This window comes from Hyperolius riggenbachi, chromosome 3, assembly GCF_040937935.1.
Source record: "Hyperolius riggenbachi isolate aHypRig1 chromosome 3, aHypRig1.pri, whole genome shotgun sequence".
NCBI classification, from domain to species: domain Eukaryota; kingdom Metazoa; phylum Chordata; class Amphibia; order Anura; family Hyperoliidae; genus Hyperolius; species Hyperolius riggenbachi.
Window position 1 is genome coordinate 282,760,355 of NC_090648.1, and position 24,215 is coordinate 282,784,569.

General features: G+C 41.3%; 1 protein-coding gene across 1 annotated transcript in view; it reads right to left on the minus strand.

Annotated features, from left to right (window-relative positions):
- Positions 1 to 24,215, minus strand: part of CPED1 (cadherin like and PC-esterase domain containing 1) — a 344,542-nt gene that overhangs the window by 155,868 nt on the left and 164,459 nt on the right. The window contains exon 15 of the mRNA XM_068276408.1: positions 23,868 to 24,036. Within this exon, the coding sequence (XP_068132509.1) occupies positions 23,868 to 24,036 (169 nt within the window). The remainder of the gene's footprint in view (positions 1 to 23,867; positions 24,037 to 24,215) is intronic.

Here is a 24,215-nt window from a genome sequence, read left to right on the forward strand (position 1 = left end):
ACTCCGACCAGGGGTGGAGGTTTCAGTGTTTGCCATAGGCTCTATATTACCTAGATACGCCCCTGTCTTGGGGCAAGGATTGAATAGGTATATTTGAAATCCACACTGTTCTTCTACCATGAGATAAGTAATGCTGGTTATGGCAACCCCCCCTTCCCCTCCGATATCCCTCTCCTTACCACATATGAAAACAAACATTTTGCCAATCCGACTACTTGACTTGTACACTTGTAATTCATTAAAAATCTAATCGAAGTTATCAAATTGTCTCTTGATTGGAAGAGACTTTTTCTGTCATTTGAAAGCAAACAATAAACTATTATGTTATGATTGTGAAGTGATTGGATGTGACAGGTGATATTAATAGGTCATACACATGTAATACCATTTGCACATGCCAGATCAATTTGATGCAACTTTAATGTAACTGGAGAGGAAACCTTGGTGGTATTTCCAGGAGAAGACTGGATGGAAAAGCTATTGCGTGTATTCATTTGACACTCTCTTCCAATCGATTACTGAGTAATTAATTGGAATGATTGGCAGCCTAAAATTTTGGCTAGTGTGTGTGTATGCTGCCTAATAATGCCTTATAGTGGCTAAGTGCTTACTTATCACCTGGCCTGCAGGTTACCCTGAAGGTGGTGAGATCATTCTTGCATTTCTATCATTTTATAAGCAGGAAGATCTAAAATACACACTACTGAGGCTGATGCAAGTAGAGCAAAAGCTGTATCATTGATTTCCAATGAATTACTATTTACATGCATACGTCTTTTGCTGACCTGAATTGTTGAGTTCTGGAAGACTGTATTTATCCCTGATGTGATGATAAGCTGAACTTTTGCCAGACTGGGTTTTTCAAGTAGGCTGGACAAGGACAGACTTTATAGGCCAGTTACTTTCTGTATAAGCAATAACATGCATGATTGTTGAGTCAAGGGGCCATATCCTATTCAAGGTGATAAGTAGCTTGCAGATGCGAGCTACTCATCACCTTGCCATCGCGCGAGGATTACCGGCAAATCCTATTGCCCATATCCTTTGCGCGATGGCCGATCGTTAGGGAGCATTACTCAGGCGAAGGCCTGAGCGATGCTTCCTTTTACCGAGCGATGGGGAGTGAGGTTTACGCTGTGGTGCTGTCCATCAGCACCATGGCCTCACTCCCCACACATGCGCACTCGCCCGCTGAACATCGCCGCCATCTTCCGCCGCAGCATCTGGGGGTCTCCTTTAATAAGGAGACCCCCAGAGCTCCCCGTCGGGTCGCCACACAGTTTAGAAGCCCCCGTGCAGCTCTGCAAAGGCTCCCCTGTCATACGTACCACCGCTGATCACCCGACGCCTCTCGCCGCAAAATCCATCACATAATTACAGTGTATCTAACACTGTAATTACTGTCCGCATAGAAGGAGCCCGGGCAAAGCATCTTTGAATCTGCAGCCGGGCTCCCCATTGGTCCGCTGTCTGAGCCATTTTATTGGTTCAGACAGCGGACCAACGGGGAGCCCGGCTGCAGATTCAAAGATGCTTTGCCCGGGCTTCTTCTATGCGGACAGTAATTACAGTGTTAGATACACTGTAATTACGTGATGGATTTTGCGGCGAGAGGCATCGGGTGATCGGCGGCAGTATGTATAATGACAGGGGAGCCTTTGCAGAGCTGTGCGGGGGCTTCTAAACTGTGCGGCGACCCGATGGGGAGCTCTGGGGGTCTCCTTATTAAAGGAGACCCCCAGATGCTGCGGCGACAACGTGCGTTAGCTAGTTTAGACCTGCTTTTTGCAGGTCTAAGCTAACGCTCATGTCTGCTGGGAAGCATCGCTTCCTGGAGACATGATAAAGGTAATTGGATTCCGTGGTAAGAACTCGCTGGGCGATTATATCGCCCAAGCAAGTTCTTTTCCGCCTGGGGGGGTCTAAAGTTTAATTTGATTAGGCGATGCCCCCATCGCCTAAGTTAAGAACTCGCCAGTGCTTAGCGCTGGCGAGTTCAGCAATAGAATATGGCCCAAAGTCTCCCTGTCGGGATGTGTACTTGCTGGAAAACAAGTTTTGTCTGTAATGAAGTGTCTCTTCTCTTACAAAGTTTAAAGCTAAAAGATTGAGTGATTGCTTGAGCAGTTAATAAAGATGGCCACACTTTTGTTAATTTTCCTGTTCAATTCCCAGCAGATTAGTTCACCCTGATCAAATCTGCAAAAAAAAATCTATTGCCACAACATGTCTGATTGTTCAGATTTCAATCAATTTTGACCTTAAAGAGAATCTGTATTGTTAAAATTGCTCAAAAGTAAACATACCAGTGCGTTAGGGGACATCTCCTATTACCCTCTGTCACAATTTCGCCGCTCCTCGCCGCATTAAAAGTGGTTAAAAACAGTTTTTAAAAGTTTGTTTGTAAACAAACAAAATGGCCACCAAAACAGGAAGTAGGTTGATGTACAGTATGTCCACACATAGAAAATACATCCATACACAAGCAGGCTGTATATAGCCTTCCTTTTGAATCTCAAGAGATCATTTGTGTGTTTCTTTCCCCCATGCACTGAAGTTTCAGGCTGCTCTTTTCTTCCTGCAAATAGCTTTGCCCTTGTTTGTAATTCCTCAGTATGTGAAAGCCCAGCCAGCTCAGAGGACGATTTATCCAGCTTGTAAAAGATACGAGAGAGAAGAGAGAAGCTGCTCTAATCCTAAATAACACACAGGCAGTGTGCATAAAGGGGAGTTCATAGCAGAACCACAACACTGAAGAACTTGGCAGCCTTCCAGACACAGGCCGACAAGTCTGACAGGGGAAAGATACATTGATTTATTACAGAGACTGTGTTAGTAGAAAGTGCTGCAGTTAGCCAGAACACATTAGAATAGCTTTTGGAACGTGTAGGATGATAAAAAACAGGATGCAATTTTTGTTACGGAGTCTCTTTAAGTCAGTAGTGTTGCACTGCATCGAACAATGCAACTCTGTGATTTTATCAATTTTCAAATATATTTCCTGCTGAGGTAGTACCAACAATAGTTTTGAGCGACAATTATTTAGCATCTGTATGGGTGCTTTGTAAATAAATTGTACAGGTAATGATGTTTACAGAAAACATGTGCTAAAAGACTACGGCAAAAATAAAAACTAATTATAAAAACCCTTGTTTTAAAGTTCAAAAGATTTCACTTGTACCTGGACTTTTGGAAACCAGGACTTGTGTGGGCCAAAAAGGATCAGATTTGGGAAGTATTGTCCTAGACCACCAACTGATCACCAGAAACCATATCTTTATCCTAAATAAACTTGCTCATGGAGGAGGAGAGTATGAATAAAATACATTTAAATTGATTGTCACATTGGGCTTATCTAGTTCTTCAAATGAGACTTGCCCATTGATATGTCAGATCTTAACTTCATGTTAAGTAACTTGAGATAAGAGCGGAGTATAATTTACTAGGCTGAAAAAAGGCAAGACATTGTTGAGAAGCACTTGGAAGAGACAGTAGTTGTAACCCATACTGTACAAAGCCTTGTATTCGAGCAGGTCAAACATACATTCATAGAATTGCTTTCCATGCTCAACCTTTGCCTTGAATGTTTACAGAAAACAGAGTAGACAGACGGAGTTCTCCTCTTTTCTGGAGCTCCTTATATTTCATACAAATTATTCTGAAGAGGTAAAACCCAAAACGATGTTAACTGTTACTAATTCATAGTGATAGGCAAGAGAGTGTTTGTTACTGCAGCTGTCTGACCATCACACCCAAAAATGTAATTCAGATGATTATCTATATTCTCAATAAACCTTGTGACCTATTGCAGTGTGTTTGATGTCTGCTTGCTTAAATCCACTAATAAGAGTGATAGACGGATTAACCCAGAGGTCAAAAAATTGGAAATCATTAAAGCAAACAGGGGGACTTTAAAAAAAAAAAAAGAAAGAAAGAGAAAAAACACCCTTTTCTGTTTTAGCTCCAGAAACACCAAATATATCTTTATGATGCTCAGCTCTGTGCCATGCATGGCCAGTTTACTGACGGTATACAAATGTCTTCAAAGTCCCTTACAATTTACTAGTGATGGGCAAAACTAATGAATTTTCTTTTACTTTTACGAAAATAAAAGCAAGAAGTTTTGAACCAGGATGATACCATTTATTGGCTTAGAGGTAAATAATAAGTAAGCTTTTGGCTAATAAGCCTTCTCCGGACTTAGTTACTGAAAATATATGTAAAGTTACTTTTTTCGCATTTACCATTTCTTCTATACAGTATTCCTGCAGAAGTTGCTAAAAATAAATATGGCTGCATTTCAGCAGAACAACAGAATAACATAAATCTTTGTATTTGCATTGTCTGCAATGTATTTGCAGTTAACAGTCACTGCTAGTGATCATGTGTTGTGTAGTCCTCTATCAGACAGGCAGTTGGTGCAGCAGATTGCATCAGCTCTTACCAATAGCTGTACAGACAGCACAGCAGGGATAGAGCAACTTCAGCATGGGCATATTAAAAACTATTTTAAGGTTTAATGTAAGCATTTTTTTAATTATTAAAGGGAGCCTACATAGGGCAGGATTAAAAATATATATTGAAAACTGCCTGAAACTGGTAATAATGCCATATTGGACCAAACCACTAAGGTACATAATAAAAGTCCTGATATACTTTATTCGTAAAACATACAGTTGTAAAAAGGGGAGAGTGACCCATCTGTGTCTTCCTCTCTCTGTAGTAAACAGTGTGAACACATACAGTGTTGCAGAAAGGGGGGGGGGGTCGTTGCTTATTATGGGGTGTAGCGATCCCCCTCCTGTCAATACATGGTTCACACTGTAAAAAGATGGTCAGCATGGGCTCATTCTGCAACTTCTAAAGTAGGACACATGCGGTGGACATGACAGTCCTGAACTTAGCCCTGCTGTTAATCCCGTAATACAAAATTGCTGGGTGAATATACAAAGCTAGCGACACCCCACTCTGAGGGAGGGATAGCTACACCCCACTCTGCATAACGCATACTGTTCAAAGAGTGGCGGAGATGAGCAACAACACCCCCCCCCCTTTTCTGTAACACTGTGTGTGTTCACACTGTTTACTACAGAGAGAGGAGGGCACAGACGTGTCACCCTCCCCTTTTTACAACTGTATGTTTTATGAATAAAGTATATCAGAACTTTTATGATGTACCTTAGTGGGTTGGTCCAATAGGACTACAGTTTGCATTAAAAATATACAGTATATGGAAGATTTTCTAGTAGCCTGGAACTCCCGTTTAACTTCTTAACACTTTTTTTTTGCGATTAACACTTATTGCAAATTCCACTAGTGGAAACCCATCTTTTGCTTCCTGTCACGTTGTAATTTCACAAATGGTAACATACTAAAGCACAACTGAAGCAAGAGGGATATATAGGCTGCTATTTTTTTTCCTTGTAAACAATACCAGTTACCTGGCTGTCCTGCTGATCCTCTGCCTATAATACTTTTAGCTGTAGACCGTGAACAAGTATGCAGCAGAGCAGATCAGGTGTTTCTGACATTATTATATTTCTGCAGCCAAATAGATCAGCAGGGCTGCCAGGAAACTGATATTGTTTAAAAGCAAATAAATATGGCAGCCTCCATATTCTTCTCACTTCAGTTGTCCTTTATTTGATTCACTAAGGGTTCCAGTTGATCCCTTCTAAATTCTGAGTTTCTAGATAGCTCATGGTGAGCCAGAACCAAGGGGCTAAAAGAGCTCAAAAAGCCCTCTTATTAACTAAAAAATCGTATAATCCTCCCAATCTTCCCCTAACAGGGAAGGTTAATGCTGCCAAGCAATGTAGCTCCACTCGTTTGGGAAGTCAATCATGGTATCCTTATTCTTTCCACTCAGGACTGGCTTTTATAGTGACAGCCCTAGGTGGGGTGCTGCTGTCCTAGAAATAACTACTTTATGCCTTGGCCAGCCTGCTATGCTAATACGGGGGCTTATCAAGAGAGCATTGTTACTTTTAAGACATCATTAAGCAGAAGAAGTAAGACTGCCAAGAATGACCTTGCTAAAGACAATTGGTGCCATAGCTATGGACTCTGTAAAGCTCTACAGAAGATGTCAGTGCTATATAAATACATAACAATATTAATACACTGTTCAATAACATTCTCTTCTGTTGGGCTGCACAGAACCAAACAGCAATGGCATTTTAAATCTTAGCTTGGGCATTATTTTGGTGCCTGCCACAAGTGCAGCAAGCTTCCCTGCCAGCACATTTGCCAACCTTGAACAACCATTTTTACCACTCTTATAGTATGTAGGGATGGGCCTTCAGAGAAAAACAATACCTTGTACAGGCCACCTTGATGTAAGCTGAGGCATGGCCAATCAGAGGCTTTGTTTACCTCTAAGGCCAGTATCAAGGGTTAAGGTCAAGGGTTAAGGTTATATGGTGGTCACAGGCCAGTATGACAGGCCAGTATTTCCCATTACCGCCCATGTGCCCTTTTATAAAAAAAAAAAAAAAGAAAGACATTTACCAAGTACCCCTTTGTATGGGTAACATCATCTCAAGTACCCATAAAGGACCACTCCAGTGAAAAAAGTAAGCAGTTAAAATCAGAACCAGCAGGTTTTGGACTAGTTTTGGATTGGTCCTTTAATATATATTAAATTGCTAAGATTATTACATATTTACATATACCGTAAATGCTTAAATGTTGTAAATTAAATTATGAACAGATTTGATCAAGTACAGTGATGGGAAAAACTATTTGCCCCCTTCCTGATTTCTTATTCTTTTGCATGTTTGTCACACTTAAATGTTTCTGCTCATCAAAAAATGTTAACTATTAGTCAAAGATAAGATAATTGAACACAAAATGCAGTTTTAAATGATGGTTTTTATTATTTAGTGAGAAAAAAAACTCAAAACCTACATGGCCCTGTGGAAAAATAAATTGCCCCCTGAACCTAATAACTGGTTGGGCTACCCTCAGCAGCAATAACTGCAATCAAGCGTTTGTGATAACTTGCAACGAGTCTTTTACAGCGCTCTGGAGGAGTTTTGGCCCACTCATCTTTGCAGAATTGTTGTAATTCAGCTTTATTTGAGGGTTTTCTAGCATGAACCGACTTTTTAAGGTCATGCCACAACATCTCAATAGGATTCAGGTCAGGACTTTGACTAGGCCACTCCAAAGTCTTCATTTTGTTTTTCTTCAGCCATTCAGAGGTGGATTTGCTGGTGTGTTTTGGGTAATTGTCCTGCTGCAGCACCCAAGATCGCTTCAGCTTGAGTTGACAAACAGATGGCCGGACATTCTCCTTCAGGATTTTTTGGTAGACAGTAGAATTCATGGTTCCATCTATCACAGCAAGCCTTCCAGGTCCTGAAGCAGCAAAACAACCCCAGACCATCACACTACCACCACCATATTTTACTGTTGGTATGATGTTCTTTTGCTGAAATGCTGTGTTACTTCTACGCCAGATGTAACGGGACACGCACCTTCCAAAAAGTTCAACTTTTGACTCGTCGGTCCACAAGGTATTTTCCCAAAAGTCTTGGCAATCATTGAGATGTTTTTTAGCAAAATTGAGACCAGCCTTAATGTTCTTTTTGCTTAAAAGTGGTTTGCGCCTTGGATATCTGCCATGCAGGCCGTTTTTGCCCAGTCTCTTTCTTATGGTGGAGTCGTGAACACTGACCTTAATTGAGGCAAGTGAGGCCTGCAGTTCTTTAGATGTTGTCCTGGGGTCTTTTGTGGCCTCTGGGATGAGTTTTCTCTGCGCTCTTGGGGCAATTTTGGTCGGCCAGCCACTCTTGGGAAGGTTCATCACTGTTCCATGTTTTTGCCATTTGTGGATAATGGGTCCCAAAGCTTTAGAAATGGCTTTATAACCTTTACAAGACAGATAGATCTCAATTACTTTTGTTCTCATTTGTTCCTGAATTTCTTTGGATCTAGGAATGATGTCTAGCTTTTGAGGTGCTTTTGGTCTACTTCTCTGTGTCAGATAGCTCCTATTTAAGTGATTTCTTGATTGAAACAGGTGTGGCAGTAATCAGGCCTGGGGGTGACTACAGAAATTGAACTCAGGTGTGATAAACCACAGTTAAGTTATTTTTTAACAAGGGGGGCAATCACTTTTTCACACAGGGCCATGTAGATTTGGGGCTTGATTCACAAAGCGGTGCTAACTGTTAGCACGCCTGTGAAAACCCCCTTAACACGTCTAAACGAGCTTTTGCGTGCAAAACTTTATGCGCGCACTGCACAGAGCGCAGGGCGCTCCGCACGAAGTGCCCATTAAAGCCTATGGGACAAAACTTTGCGCGCGGTATTTATCGCACGATCTGATTGAGAAAACCGGTGCTAACCTACTTAGCACCCTGGTTAGCGCGCCTAAAGACTTTAGACGTGCTAAGTAGGTTAGCACCGCATAGTGAATCAAGCCCAAGGAGGTTTTTTTTCTCACTAAATAATAAAAAGCATAATTTAAAACTGCATTTTGTGTTCAATTATGTTATCTTTGACTAATAGTTAACGGTTTTTGATGAGCAGAAACATTTAAGTGTGACAAACATGCAAAAGAATAAGAAATCAGGAAGGGGACAAATACTTTTTCACATCACTGTATCTCCTGGTCTGAGTCTAATTATTATGCAAGCTGCTGAATAGTCCAGCTGCTGTCACCCACTGAGTCTGAATATGTAGAAGTCATCAAAAGACAGTTGCTGACTCAAAATAAGTCATTTGAATGTAATAATTTGTGAATGTCTGGATATATTAATTCCATGCTACATGCTGCATAATTCACACTCGGAGGCCAGTAAACAGGAAAACTGTCTTACTGGAAATCAGGGGTTTTGTTAGCATCCTAAGAGATCCAGGGCACTTTTGGGCACTCCAGTCAGAAAATGGGTGTGGCCACACAACAGAATATGGGTGTGGACATGGATGGAGCCAAATTGCCCTGAACTTAACAGCAGCCTAAGTAGGCCTGCCCAGAAAAATGAAGCCTCCTCTCCATTCATGCAAAAAAAAAAAAATGCAGCATATCACATAAATAGGCAGTGTTACTTAAACGTAACTAGGCAGAGTTACCTGGCTTCTATGCTGGCTGGTCTGGCTTTCTGCTGGGCGGGCGGATCAGCCGCCAGGTTATCTGGCAGTCTCCCCCCCCCATAGCATTCCCTGACCTTCTAGTAGACCCCCTCCCATGCCCCCACGGGCCTCCCATTGAGGCACCACAACTCCCAGCATGCCCCCATAGAAGAACCAAAGCTCCATGTATGCCCCGTAAACACACTGCGCCCAGCATGGCACCACAGCACCCAGTATGACCACATAAAGGCATCACAGCACCTAGCATACCCCTGATTGATGCACCACAGCTCCCAGCATGCCCACCATTGAGGCACCACAGCTGACTCTTCCTGGGGGACATCTGGGGCACCCCAGAATAGATCCGGGGCACATGCCACTGATCTTTGAGGCTAGCAACGCCCTTGCTGGAAATAGTGTATGAGTGCAGGGGAGCAGACAGTGATGTTGCTGCCATGGTGTAATTGTACTTTAACCTTTATCCCCCATAGTACATCCAGAAACCCCTGCATCAATGCCTCAATGCTGCCCCCACCCCCACTTTATGATCCTCAGTGTAGGGGCATCCCATACCTCCCAAGCCACACTCACACACACACCGCTGCACAGAATGAGAGGAGGAGGAGAAGAAACGCACTGTACTAGTTACATGTCAATAGGTTGTGAAGGATGGGGTGAATAGAGAGTGGGCACCATGTCACCTCCCAATTCAGTATATGTGTATACATTACTTTTAACTCTTTGTGTGAATTAGGGGAAACAGGTTTTACAATGTTTTTCAATAGGCACAAGTTTCCCACAGGAATTGGGTAAGTGGGGAACCCATGCATTTTGGTGATGATACTGCAGGCCCTGTATTCCTGACAAATAGAATGTTGAAGATGGCATTTCATAAATTTCAATGCATTTCATCCTCTAAATGTATCACTTGACTGAAATTGCAATTAAGTGACTATCTGCATGGATTTTCCTCAATCTATGACAAAATCAAATTGTCCATTTTCACTAATGATTATAGCTGTTGTCTGACAAGGTTTGCAATGCTTACCCGGCTGCTACACATGTCCACTATGTACAGTATATGATACCATATAGTTGCAGACATGTGCACCCGTTATGTCTGATTTCATTATATTTAGATGCAATTGCAAATGAGCTGGAGTTTTGTAACTGGTCAGCTGTCAAGTCATGATGATCCACCCACACACATTATAAATTAGTCTGTTAAAGAGACACTGAAGCCAAAAAAAAATTATGATATAATGAATTGTATGTGTAGTATGGATAATTACTATAACATTAGTAGCAAAGAAAATATTCTCATATTTTTATTTACAATTATATAGTTTTTTTTATAACATTGCATCAATCTCTAATATTTGCAGTTTACACACTACACAGCATGCTAAATGATTTTACAGAGCAGGCTAGTGAACTTTTGACCTGTCCTCTGCCAGAGAAAAAGAAAATACAATGCCTGACACTTGAGATAATAAGCTTCAGGAGATAGAGCTCTCTGCGACTTTGAAAGTCGTGGAGCTCAACGGCTTTTTTGCATAGATAACAGCTGGAGTTTCTTAACTCTTCCTGTTCTGGACCCAATATTAGGCTTATGTCTCTGCTCCTAATATTTTATTTCTTAGCTGTACTGAACATACAAATAATGATATCATAATTGTTTTTTCGCATCAGTGTCTCTTTAAGACTTTTTTCATTAGTTTACTTTCTATGAAATATAAATGCATTATATAATTAGGAACTAATATGGGATGGGGCTGGGTGATGGATGAAGCTTTGCAGTATAGGCATTCTACTAAGTCAAACTTAGTCTGATGGAAGTGTGACACACTGTGTGTGAAACTAGGGCAATCTATGGTACCCTTCATGCTGACACTATTAGGAGCCACACACTTCTTATATGAATAGCCTTGAACTTAATCCAGGATTACTGAAATGCATGAGAATTGTTAGAACGCTGGAATCAACATCCCCAGATCAGCCTTTGTATTGTAACCTTCAACACAGTATCAGCTTGCACTGAAACTTGAAGATCCTAATGGGATTAAACATAAAAGAAAGTCAGAAAAAGTATTTGGATTAGAAATTTAGCTAAAGCTTACTGTGAGAAAGGCCACACTGCTGTCACTGACCTTTTCCTCCAAAAGTATGATACTAGATGAGCCCATCTGAGTGTCAAAGGGGTCCCCTCCCATTTATTTACACTTCTACTAAAGCAACAGATGTCAGAATAAAGCAGGACAATGTAAAATGGAATGAGGACATGCAGCACATAATCCCTTATCCCTGTGTTACACACATAATGGTAAACAGGGGTTTTGCAATGATTTATTTAATTTTAAAGTTCACATTGTGAATACATGTATAAAAAAAGCTACATAAAATATGGAAAGCCCAATTTTACTTGAGAAAATAAAAAGTAAAAATGGTTGATCTCAATATAAACCAAAGGCACTTTTAATCCTCCACCGGTCCCACCATTACACTGGTCCTCATTCACTTTGACAGCTTATGGGCCTATATGCAATTAATTTTTTCTCCTCGGTTTTCTCCTATGTGCCTTGTCAATAAAATGCCTTATAAACCACCAGCAAGCAACAAATACCTAAAATAGTTTTGATAGTACGTTCTCACCTACTTTGTGGTACATTTTCAATTACAAAGTGGTAAAAAGTTATTTTGAAAAGAAATTGATACATTATCTCGCATATTGCCAGCTATGGGCTTTTAAAAATATCACTTAGGAGAAAAATCAGGAGAAAAAGTTAATTGAATAAACTTGCCAATAAATGCCTCGGCTAGTCTGTTCATAGACTGCGAATCCACATATGGGCATCTATGCGCAAAGCGACCGAGTTTCTGACTCTGAGTGATTGACCCGATCAAGGACCGGCCCGTGCGGTCTATGACATTGGTCCAGCCGAAGCGGCACCACTGAGGAACAGGTTTAAATGCATATTGTTTTTAATTTCGGTCTGTTAAATGAAAACCATGTATAGCACAGCTATGAAATTAATATAGTCTTGTTCGTTAAAATCTGCCCAATGTGCTTCTATAATAATCATAACCATAACCCATCCGATTATTGGTGTACGACCATTCTCGGAGACAGGACAGCCTAATGCACTCATGCAAGATGTCATATTTAGCAGTATTTTCTGACAAGTATGAATCTGCTATCCACCTAAATATGACATGTATAGTTTATGAGTTACAGTGGTTTACCATTTAAGCTCAAAATCCTCCTAGGAGGAGGTGGACTGTCATTGGTGGGTAATTCAGAGGGGGCAGGAATTGCCACACCCCCCAAACCAGCTTCATCAAAAGCACATTGCCAGCAAGCGCACTGTTGTCCTCCAAATTCCATCTTCACGAGAGCCTGCTGCTGCTAACCAGAGGACTATGTGGTTAGCGGCCATCTTGGAAATGTAACATCTAATTGGATTACAAAATATACCTAAAGGCCTATGATTCTGAAACCAAGGACTTTGCATTTATTTTCCCAAAAGGAAATATCCCCATACAGACTACATTTCGGTTAAGTAAACCTTTCCTTTCACAATTATTCCCTTTTATTTTAAGCTTTGTGTGTATATGTTAATTAGTGTATGTAAATGTGTGTAATGCATTTCTGTTATTAAATCATTTAAAAATCGTTTTACGGTTATGACTTGTTCCGGAACATACACAATCGTACTTACTCCTCTGAAAATGTTACCTTGTGTTCTAGAGTATCTTGTATTTATAACCCGTATGCTTGAATCGGGCACAGATAGACAGATCTGGCGCTGATCCCTGCATACAGCTAAGGGTTAACTTACAGTGTTCACAGTGTGCTAATATATTTACAGTCATGTGCTGACTCACATGTGGTGGCAAGCTTTTGAATTGTACGTGTGTGGTGAATCCTTTGGAGTCAGGGCGCTCCTCTCGGCTGGTCGGTTCATAGACTGCGAATCCACATATGGGCATCTATGCGCAAAGCGACAGCGGGACCGAGTTTAAACCACCAGCAAGCAAGAAAATGTACAAAATACTTTTGACAATACTCGTTCGCCTATTTTTTTTATACTTTTTCAATTGCAAAATGCTGAAAAGTTATTCTAAATAGAAGTTGAAAAATTATCTCCTAAGAGAAAGCTCAGATTTCGCAAAGGTGATATTTTCATACCTTATCAATAAAATACCCTTTAAGCTACCAGCAAGCAATAAAATACTCAGAATCATTTTGACAGTACTTTTTCAACTGAAGAGTGCTGAAAACTTAAAGGACAACTGTAATGAGAGGGATATGGAGGCTGCCATATGTATTACCTTTTCTAACAATACCAGTTACCTGGCAGCCCTGGTGGTCAATTTGGCTGCAGTAGTGTCTCAATCAGACCAGAAGCAAGCATGCAGATAATCTTGTCAGAACTGACAAAAATGTCAGATCAACCTGATATGCTGCATGCTTGTTCAGGGTCTAAGGGTAAAAGTATTAGAGGCAGATGGTTAGCAGGATAGCCAGGAAACTGGTATTGCTTAAAAGGAAATAAATATGGCAGCCTCCATATCCCTCTTGCTACAGTTGTCATTTAAAAGAAAAAGGGCTCTATGGCTCTATGGCCCTTATTCAATTTACTTTTTCTCCTAAGTTCTCTCCTAGGAGATCTTTTGTCATCTTCTGTTTAAAGAGAATCTGAGGTGTTTTTTTGGGGGGCAGATGGGATGCAGAGGCATGTTCTCTGCCTCATGACATGCCTCTGTGTCCCCACACCACCACTCTCTGCCCCCCCCCACCCCACCGCCGCGCTATAGCCCCCCGAGATTAGCAACAATATTTGTCGCTATCTCGAGGGTAAACATTGAGGGGAGGTATTCTCTGTTCAAAATGCCCACCAGGGGCATTCCTGCAGGGTTTCCAGAGCAGCTCTCTCCCTGGCTGCACCCCCTGCCGCTCCCCCACCTCCCTGCACGCTGCGAATGAGAGAATGAATCTCACATTCCAGCGTCATGACCCAGTGGTCACGAAAGTGGTCCATTGCGGCCCAGAGGAGCGGCGGTTTTGGAGGTTACCTGATCCGCTCAGCCCCCCAGACCAGGTAGCCTAGTTTTTTTTTCATTTCATGAGCCCACCTCGGGCTCTCTTTAAAACAACTTTTCAGCACTCTGCAATTGAAAAAGAACCAAAAAATAGGTAAAAAAAGTACAGTCAAAATTATTCTTAGTACTTTCTTGCTTGCTAGTGGCTTAAAATGCATTTTATTTATAAGGTGGGAAAATTTCCGGAGAACCTAGGAGAAATTGTAAATAAAGGGCTCATGCACCCTCCAATTCCCAAAAAGACCATATCCTATTAACTTATTTCAGGGTTTTCTCCAAGGAGGTATTTTCAAACCTTACCAACAAAATACATTTAAAGCTCCCAGCTTAAAATACTCAGTATAAAGCTTCCAGCTTAAAATACTAAAACTATGTTGTTATTATTACTACCTTTTAGTACTTTTCTGTTGCCAGGTGCTGAAATTTTTTAGATAAGATGAAAAATTATCTCCTAGGAGAAAAGTCAGGAGCAAAGGTCACTTGGATGAGGGCCAAAGTGTTTTAAACTGACCTGCCAAGACATTCAGCCTCCATGGGGAATCCACCAATGACACCACAGCCATAGTTAGACGAGGCCATTGGGCTAGCAGCAGCTAAGTGGATGAGATGTAATGGCAGGAATGAGGAGCAGTAGATACACCTACTTATTCCCCCTCTACTGTGCATACCGTTATCAGGATATCACTGAATGAAATATAAGCCAGACGTCATTTAATATTTTTTATAAAATGTAATTTTGTTTATATTTGAGTTTGCACAACGGTAAGCAAACATCAACTAAAACTTTTAATAACCAATCTTGCTAGTTAAAATATGAAAAGGCAGTTGAATCCGTGAACACATGCCATATTCCCTCATTTAAAATAAATACGGAGTGAACGGTTCAAGAAAAAGACAAACTCATTTTCAAGGGTTTTTAGGGCTTAAGATGTCAAACTTTAATTTTCACTGTCAAACATTAGTTTTTATCATTAGGGCATTCCTTTCAAAGCATAAGTTGTAGTTGTTTTCTTGTTAAATATCAACATATATCACGTTTTCAATTTATACTTGGATTCATTTTTATTTCCTTGTAAAACCTGAACAATGTAGTTTACCTCATTTTTAGCAAATATATTACTTGCTTTCTGTGTTATTTGGTTAGCATGCAGGCAGATAATGCATGTGGCAAAATGAAAACAGCTGTGTCTATATAGCCGTAATCTTTGTACTGCAGCACATAAACAACAATAAAACCATTCTTAGATGTGCTATTCCTGATTAATGAGCATAAATAATTCAACCTAAACACCTTTTAAACAAACATCATTTTGTGGATACAAAGACTAAGTTCTGTTTTTAATATAATGAAGATGACATCCATGATGAATTAATGTATAAAACACTAATTATCATTCAGTATGTCACAGGAAGTAAACATCAGGTTTTCATGATCTGTGATATTTGGGGTCTACTCCCACTATGTGCCAGACGCAACATGAACACTTTGACACGTCGCTGAGTTTCATGTGTGTTGCTGCACCTTTGTGTGCAAGTTGATATGCATTTTTCTTGGTCCTTTTCATGGCTGCATTTTTCTGGGTCCTTTTCATGGCAGGACATTTCAGAGTGTAGAAAATGGCGGCAAACATATGACATTGATTTGCATCATGTTATACCCACAACACAAAGCCCCAACTCCTTTCTACTCAAATAAATGTGTTCATCCTTCTCCTTATCACTGAGGCCTTGCAGTTATCACAGAAGGATAATATGCTGTCTTGTCACAGACTACGGGATCTTATTGTACCATTTTAATATTTTAAGTCCTCCATGTTAAATAACACAGGGGCTCCTATTCAACTGACTTTTTTTACTCACAAGTTTATCCCATTTTTTCATCTTATCTAGCAACTAAGGCTACTTTCTCACCAAGACGTTGCGTTTTAGGGGACGTTATGGTCGCATAACGTGCCCCTAACGCAACGCATGGTGTTGTTGAAGTTGTACGTCAGATTGAGCTGCGTTATGCGGCTCTCAAAGCAGCTGCTCCAGGTTAGTGATAGGAAGTCCGGATCTTTTTAAGGATTCGGATCATTTGAATCAGACCACTGAAAAGATCCGGATCTTTGAACCAAATCATTTGAATCATTTTACTAGGGAAGCAGACTGGGTGAAATGACTAGCAGGACAGAACTTTCCCTGCACTGTACAGTCTGTATGTTCCTGTTTCTTCCAGACAGACATCCACTGTTAACCGAATCTTTCATTGTGATGATCCGGATGATTCGACTCACAAAAAAGATCCGGATCAAATGAACGATTCGTTCATGATCCGGACAACACTACAGTTCCACCACGAGTCACCACAGTGCAGTGAATATTAATTAGCCATGTGGCTGACAGCGGAGGAGGAGGAGGAGGGGAGACCTCCTCCTCCAACATTACTGAGCATGTGCAAGCAGTCTAACGTGGCTTAGCCTAGTATAACGTACAGCATGCAGCACTTTGTTTAAACGTGCTGCGTTACTATGTAACACAACGTGTTACTGTGAACAGCACATTGATTTTACAGTGCTGTGAGTTAGGCTGCGATACTGGCTGCTGTAACGTGCGACTTTAACGTCCCACTGTGAAACCAGCGTAACTTTTCAGCACGTAACAACTAAAAAAAAAGTACTACAAGGGGGGGAAAAAGTAATACGCCTATTTTTAGTGTTACCTTGCTTGCTGGGTGCTTAAAGGACACCGGAAATAAGAGGGATATGGAGGCTGCCATATTTATTTCTTTTTAAGCAATATCGGTTACCTGGAAGTCTTGCTGATCCTCTGCCTCTAATACTTTTAACCATAGACCCTGAACAAGCATGCAGATCAGATGTTCCTGACTGACGTCCGACTGGATTAGCTGCATGCTTGTTTCAGGTTTTAGAGTCAGACACTACTGCAGTCTAATAGATCAGCAGGACAGCCAGGAAACTAGTATTTAGCAAGGAAATGAGCAGCGCTACTTAAAAACGGACTAGTGCCTACCTGCAAAAGAGTGCAAGCCCCACTTGTGGGATATAATACACACCGAGCATACACATGACCTGTCTACCACTGGAGGATGTTGGTTTCCTGTAACAGCTTGCATGCAACCTATTAAGTACTCGTCCCTCCAACTGCGAAGAAATCAATCCTCCATGGGAGGGGTCTAACACTAACTAAATCCTAACTTATGTATATGCATAGCCTGGGTGCGCTACCAGGTAAAATTGAAAAATCGATAATTGTGCAAAAGGTGGATCAGCGCAACACCAGGCCGCCTCCGAATGGCCTCTAATCAGAGATGCGCTGAGCCCCCCCCCCCCGGTCCGCCACACTTTGCCACAGGTCACCCAAGGAACCGCAGGGCAATGTACATATGTGCTTGTGTTAGAGTACTTCAGACGCACCACAGGCAATGTGAACTACCCCACAGACTTACATTGCCCTAGTGGTAGGCTGCAGTAAAATGCTGCACTGGGCCAGTGTCAAAAGGGCCCTAAGATTGAATAAGCACTTCTGATTAAGTTCTTAACAATTAAAGAGAGGTTTAAGGTGGCTAGAGAAAACTACCTCAAATCCTAATAGGGGACTTCTTGCAGTTTCTGTAAAATCTTTTTTTTCATTTTATATTACTTCAGTCAGGATTGCTATATTATTCAACACAATGGGCAAGCATTGTGACTGATCAATAGGACCCTACAATAGTACATGTAAATGTTTACAGGGTGTGCAGAAAGGACCAAAAGCAGGCTAACAAACAAAAAAGGAAAAAGGAGGTTTCATAAAATCGCACCACACCAGAATCATGAGTAATTAATACCTTTATTCATATAAAAAATGGATTGAAAATGCTGACGGACATGGGTGGTGGGTGCATCCTCCTCGCTACCTCCTAGTGTTTCCTCCTAGGAAATGCTTTTCACATACGAAATGGGTTTAAAGGGAACCTGAAGTGAGAAGTATATGGAGGCTACTATATTTATTTCCTTCTAAACAATACTAGCTTCCTAAATTGCGCAAAAGGTGGATCAGCGCAACACCAGGCCGCCTCCGAATGGCCTCCAATCAGAGATGCGCTGAGCCCCCCCAGGAACTACAAACGCACCTTGAACCCAAACAGAAGCTCTGCATATACACCAAAAGCATGGCTGTTAAGTGGGAGCAGCTGACCAAAAACGAATTAAATTAGTACATAGCAAGGAAATGAGCAGCGCTACTTAAAAACAGACTAGTGCCTACCTGCAAAAGAGTGCAAGCCTCTCCCATGGAGGATTGACTTCTTCGCAGTGGGAGGGACGAGTACTTAATAGGTTGCATGCAAGCTGTTACAGGAAACCAACATCCTCCAGTGGTAGACAGGTCATGTGTTTGCTCGGTGTGTATTCGACCCCACAAGTGGGGCTTGCACTCTTTTGCAGGTAGGCACTAGTCGGTTTTTAAGTAGCGCTGCTCATTTCCTTGCTGTGTACTAATTTAATTCGTTTTTGGTCAGCTGCTCCCACTTAACAGCCATGCTTTTGGTGTATATGCAGAGCTTCTGTTTGGGTTCAAGGTGCGTTTGTAGTTCCTGGGGGGGGCTCAGCGCATCTCTGATTGGAGGCCATTCGGAGGCGGCCTGGTGTTGCGCTGATCCACCTTTTGCGCAATTTAGGAAACTAGTATTGTTTAGAAGGAAATAAATATAGTAGCCTCCATATACTTCTCACTTCAGGTTCCCTTTAAACCCATTTCGTATGTGAAAAGCATTTCCTAGGAGGAAACACTAGGAGGTAGCGAGGAGGATGCACCCACCACCCATGTCCGTCAGCATTTTCAATCCATTTTTTATATGAATAAAGGTATTAATTACTCATGATTCTGGTGTGGTGCGATTTTATGAAACCTCCTTTTTCCTTTTTTGTTTGTTAGCCTGCTTTTGGTCCTTTCTGCACACCCTGTAAACATTTACATTTACTATTGTAGGGTCCTATTGATCAGTCACAATGCTTGCCCATTGTGTTGTATAATATAGCAATCCTGACTGAAGTAATATAAAATGAAAAAAAAGATTTTACAGAAACTGCAAGAAGTCCCCTATTAGGATTTGAGGTAGTTTTCTCTAGCCACCTTAAACCTCTCTTTAATTGTTAAGAACTTAATCAGAAGTGCTTATTCAATCTTAGGGCCCTTTTGACACTGGCCCAGTGCAGCATTTTACTGCAGCCTACCACTAGGGCAATGTAAGTCTGTGGGGTAGTTCACATTGCCTGTGGTGCGTCTGAAGTACTCTAACACAAGCACATATGTACATTGCCCTGCGGTTCCTTGGGTGACCTGTGGCAAAGTGTGGCGGACCGGAAGTCATGTAAGTCTATGGTGATCTGTGTTTTTTAAAATGCCCATTGCGGATTTTACGCCTCGCGCATTTGTGGAAGCGTATTTTAGCAATAACCTTCCATGAACGTGATCGCTTCAGTCACAGGAAGGGAGCATCACTTCCTGCTTGGCCTGCTGCCAGACGGGGATTACAGCGTACTAACGCGGTAATCCTCCAAGGCCTGTTTTTGGCGGTGCGGTCCCCGGACCACACCGCAACGCTACTGCCAATCCACAGTGTGAAACCGGTCTCAAGGTTTCAGAATATTTCAAACACTGATATGATTCCTTGATCACTTTTAGAGAGCAGTTTTCTTATACCTTCAGACCAGGTAAAAAGAGGACTAAAAAGTAATCATTCTCCACTTCTAACTTTATTGGACACATGTCAGAGATTATATGGACAGCTGAATTACTATGTGAAATGCATTAGTTTCAGCTTCCTGTGTGAATTTTGACATTTGTTCAATAAATCTGCAAAGCAACAGTACAGACAAAGCCTTTTTTTGATTCCTTATAGATGGCCTGGATCAGTCAGTTCCTGTACCTGATGACTGTCTGACATACTAGTCATCCCTGCTTTGAGTAGTATTTATATATTAAAACAGGCTGTCAGATAAAAAGAGAAGCCCATTCTGAGCAGTGTAACACATTAGCACAGCTTCCATCCCCCTAGCCTGTTCTTACATCATGATGGTTTATGTAAGTATGGTTGAGGTTACTAAATTCACTTCAAAAGTTAGTGAACTGTCATGGAAAAGAAACAGGCCAGATTGAATTGGCACTGAAATCCCTTCAGATGTTTGAGAGTTTCCCTGAAAAATTACAGTTGTTTCATATTACTAGATAAAGTAGCTATGTCAAGTAGATATTCATAATGGGTACAGATATTCGGTCACTCCGGTTCTCCAGAGGTTTAGCCTGGCTAAGGAACAATAACATAACATTTTTATACCTACCTCATAGGTTCGTGTGATCTAATCCTCAGCAACTTATTTTATATTATGTTTTTCCCTTTCCTTCACTGAATTGGTTATGCAGGGCTTAGGTTACCTTGGCTGGGAAATGTATAAGTATATTGGGAGGATTAGTGTATCCCAGCCAGGGCCACGGTTTTAGGTGGGTGTATTATCAGCTGTGTAATACTTTCTGCAGAAAGGATGCAGCACTGCTTAACAGTGACAGGCCTTTTTTTTTTTTTAAATAAAACAACATCTGGGCCTAAAGGATTTGTAGACATTATTGTTTTATCCTCTTTCTAAATCCAGAGTAGTTAGGAAGAACATGACTCATTCAGAATGCAGCATGTATGCCAGTTCCAATGCTTTCAGTATTACCTTGTACACAGTACAGTACAGTAACTAGACAATCAGCTTAGCAATGTGAGTATGACATAAGCGGCCTGATAAATTAATATTTGAAAGTAATGCAATAACAGCACAGTGAATTAATGCTGGACAGTGGACATTGCTCCTTAGTTTTTGCATTAGTCATTGTTTTCAGGAGATAAGTCACCCACATGGAAGCAGAGGCGTATCTAGGTAAAATAGCGCCTATGGCAAAGATTGAAATTTGCCCCATGGGGGGAGGGGGGCTCCAAATATTTTAACGTGTATTTGAAGTGAAGTATGGCAATGCATCCCCCTAATAACAGGCAGCTTGTCCCACCAAAAGATGTAACCTGGCAGCAGACTATCCCCCAGATAAAAACTAGAATCTGTATGGAGAACACAAAGGATGCTACAGAGCAGAACCCCAGTAAGAGGCGCCCATGGCACATGCCATATCTGCACCCCAATAGGTACGCCTCTGCATGGAAGTATTTGCTAAATCTCAGAACAGAACTGCTCTGCATGTGATGTGATCATCTACGCCACAGATGTCAAAGACAAGATGTGGTCCTCCACACCATTATATGTGGCCCTCAGTAGCTTCAAATGTGCATGATTGTAAGCCGTAAAGGAAAGCAGGGAACTGAGAACACCAATTTGTGCTGCATACTTGTGCTTGTACCGACAGCGTCGTAACATATGTACAGTATGTACGCACATGTGACATTTTGACTTGTGCATTCACCCTCCTCAATTTCCATTGTGACAGGTAATGTGGGTCTACAGTTTATGCACATTGCATTGTGTCTTTTCCCTCGCGATCTATACCTCCAAAAGCTGCATGCAAACATTCTATTTATGCGAGACAGTTCTATCACCCACCGGCCTAGGAATCCTACAATACGAATGTAACAATATAATACAATACGAATGTAACTTCCAGTTAGCCGTAAGCACATTTGCGGCACCGGTTGGTGCTCTCCATTGCCCCCATTCTTTTGCTGTAGATGATGGCATGCTGCCTTTCTGTTCACGGGCCACATTCAAGTATTCTACCTAATGTTTTGTAGGATGCCCACCGGAGACTCCCTCTCGTTAAATCCAATAAAATATTTGGCCCACAAATGAGACTTAGTTGCAGATTTTGGTGACTTATATGAATAAGTTTTACATCCATGGTCTAAGCCTAAGTTTACTTATCGTAACCTCCTCAGGAGACAGGTGCTTTCCATGGTGCTGAGACCCTGCTTTTATAGGCAGCAGGTCTGTCTTACAGGTGCCCATGTTAAACTTTTGGATTACTGGCTACAGCTGGTAATTCTGGCACCGGAGGCACTTGAGAAGATAGCGTGGGGGAAGTTCCACTGCATTTAACATGCGTGATGGAACTTTGTAGCGATGGCGTGAGCATTTATCCACTACAGAATTCTACTACCATATATAGCAGATTCTTGTAGTGGATGAAATAGCGGCAGGAACAGCGGTGGAGTATCATAGTGGCTGTTTTATCCACTACAGGGATAAACTATTTAATCTACTACAGTGATTTATCCACCATAGGGATACACTATTTTAGCCACTACAGGGATTCAGTATGGATGGGGATAGCAGTGGTTTTAGAGTTGGATGTAGATAGTGGATACATCAGTGATAAGCTTAGGTAGGGAGTAGGATAGCGTTAGGCATAGATGCGGAGGTGGTTAGTGTGACAATAGGTTGAGACAGGTGATAGAAGAAGAATTCATTTTTTACTAACAATTACCTCTGCTTTTAACTTGGCTGTAGAGATAACAGTGGTTTCTGGATGTTTTTTTTCTGAAATGAGTATTTGCATGAGAGCATTTGCATGTGAGTGTGCAAAGGGTTAACTGATTTTCCTGTTTGATTGCACCTCCATTTTACCTTACGTAAAGAGAACCCGAGCTGGATAATTAGTGGGGAAAAAAACAACGTAGGATCTGATATGGGGGCTAGCTGGATCAGGTAGTATTGCTTACTGCCATTACCTGCCACTCATTTTTTTTCCTTCGTTTTGTAAAAAAAAATGGGGTTACAATGCTGAAGCTATCAGCTTCTCATCAGAGTGCAGAGAGGCAGGGAAGGGGTGGGAGAAAGGTTGGGAAGGGGATTAGAGAGGAGGGGCAGGGGCATTTCTAACTCCAGAATGGACAAAGGACCCTCTTTCCCTTTTCAAGCTTGTGACAAGCTGCTTGTCGGTGGATTCAGGGGGAAGGAAGGGGGGCAGGGCAGAGAGGAGGGGGAACAGAGAGCAGCACCAAGAGGACACACAGACATGTCATTGAGCAGAGAACATGCCTCTGTGTCCCATTTGTATTGTCAAATCCGCCTTTGGTACACTTGTAAGTGTCCTCGCTTGAGGAGATGTGCCTGGGTTCTGTGTTTTTCTTAATAGTGGAATATCGGTAACTTTACCAGTATTCTTCTATCTATACAGATGATTGTAGAATAATGGTAAAATTACTGATATTCTACTATCAGCAATATCTCATGCTCAATTCACAATGCTGTTAAGTGTAATAAAGAGAGGGATCAACGCACAACTGCACTATGGAAAGCAGTGCTGGACTGTAAGCGGCCAGGCCTAATGCAGTAAACCAAACCAAAAAGGAAAGCTATGATTAAGGGCCGATCAGCCCAAAACATGTCAGCTTTTGTACTTTTTATCTGCTTTGAGGACGTCCTGAATAAAAATTGAGCTTCCTGGAGAGACATTGTTGCGGACCATTGTTTTTTTCCTTTTTTTCTTTTAAGTGTAAGTCTGTGCAACAGTTATAATGTTCTTACAGGTTTAAATCGAACCCTTGAAACTTGCATGAGTAACACCAGAAATGTAATGCAAGAAAACTTGCTCTTTTTTGTACATTAGTGAAGGCTGACATTTTTACACAAATACAAAGATTAAACATGAGATAAGTTTGTAGAAAGATACAGGTGAACAGTATTATGAGAATAAGATGTTTACTGTACCTGTACAAAGCCACATATTTGATGATTGTTGAACACAGGCATACTTGGACGATCTTCCCTATGTACAGTTACTCTGTAGCTTCTCAGCAATTTTGGTGTTGGTTTGGAGTTATCCGTAACATGTAAAATGATCTGATTAGAGCCTAACCCAATAGGATAAATAGCAGATCTAAAAAATAAAAACTATGTAAGGTTATTTAAAGTGATCCTTTAGTGGATTAGGGTAAAAAAAAATAGGCAGTTAGTTATGGATTATGTTTGTTTGTAGTGTGCTGGATTGATTGTATGTTTATTATTGTTATTACTTAATGTTTAAATAGCACTGACATATTCAGCAGCACTTTACAG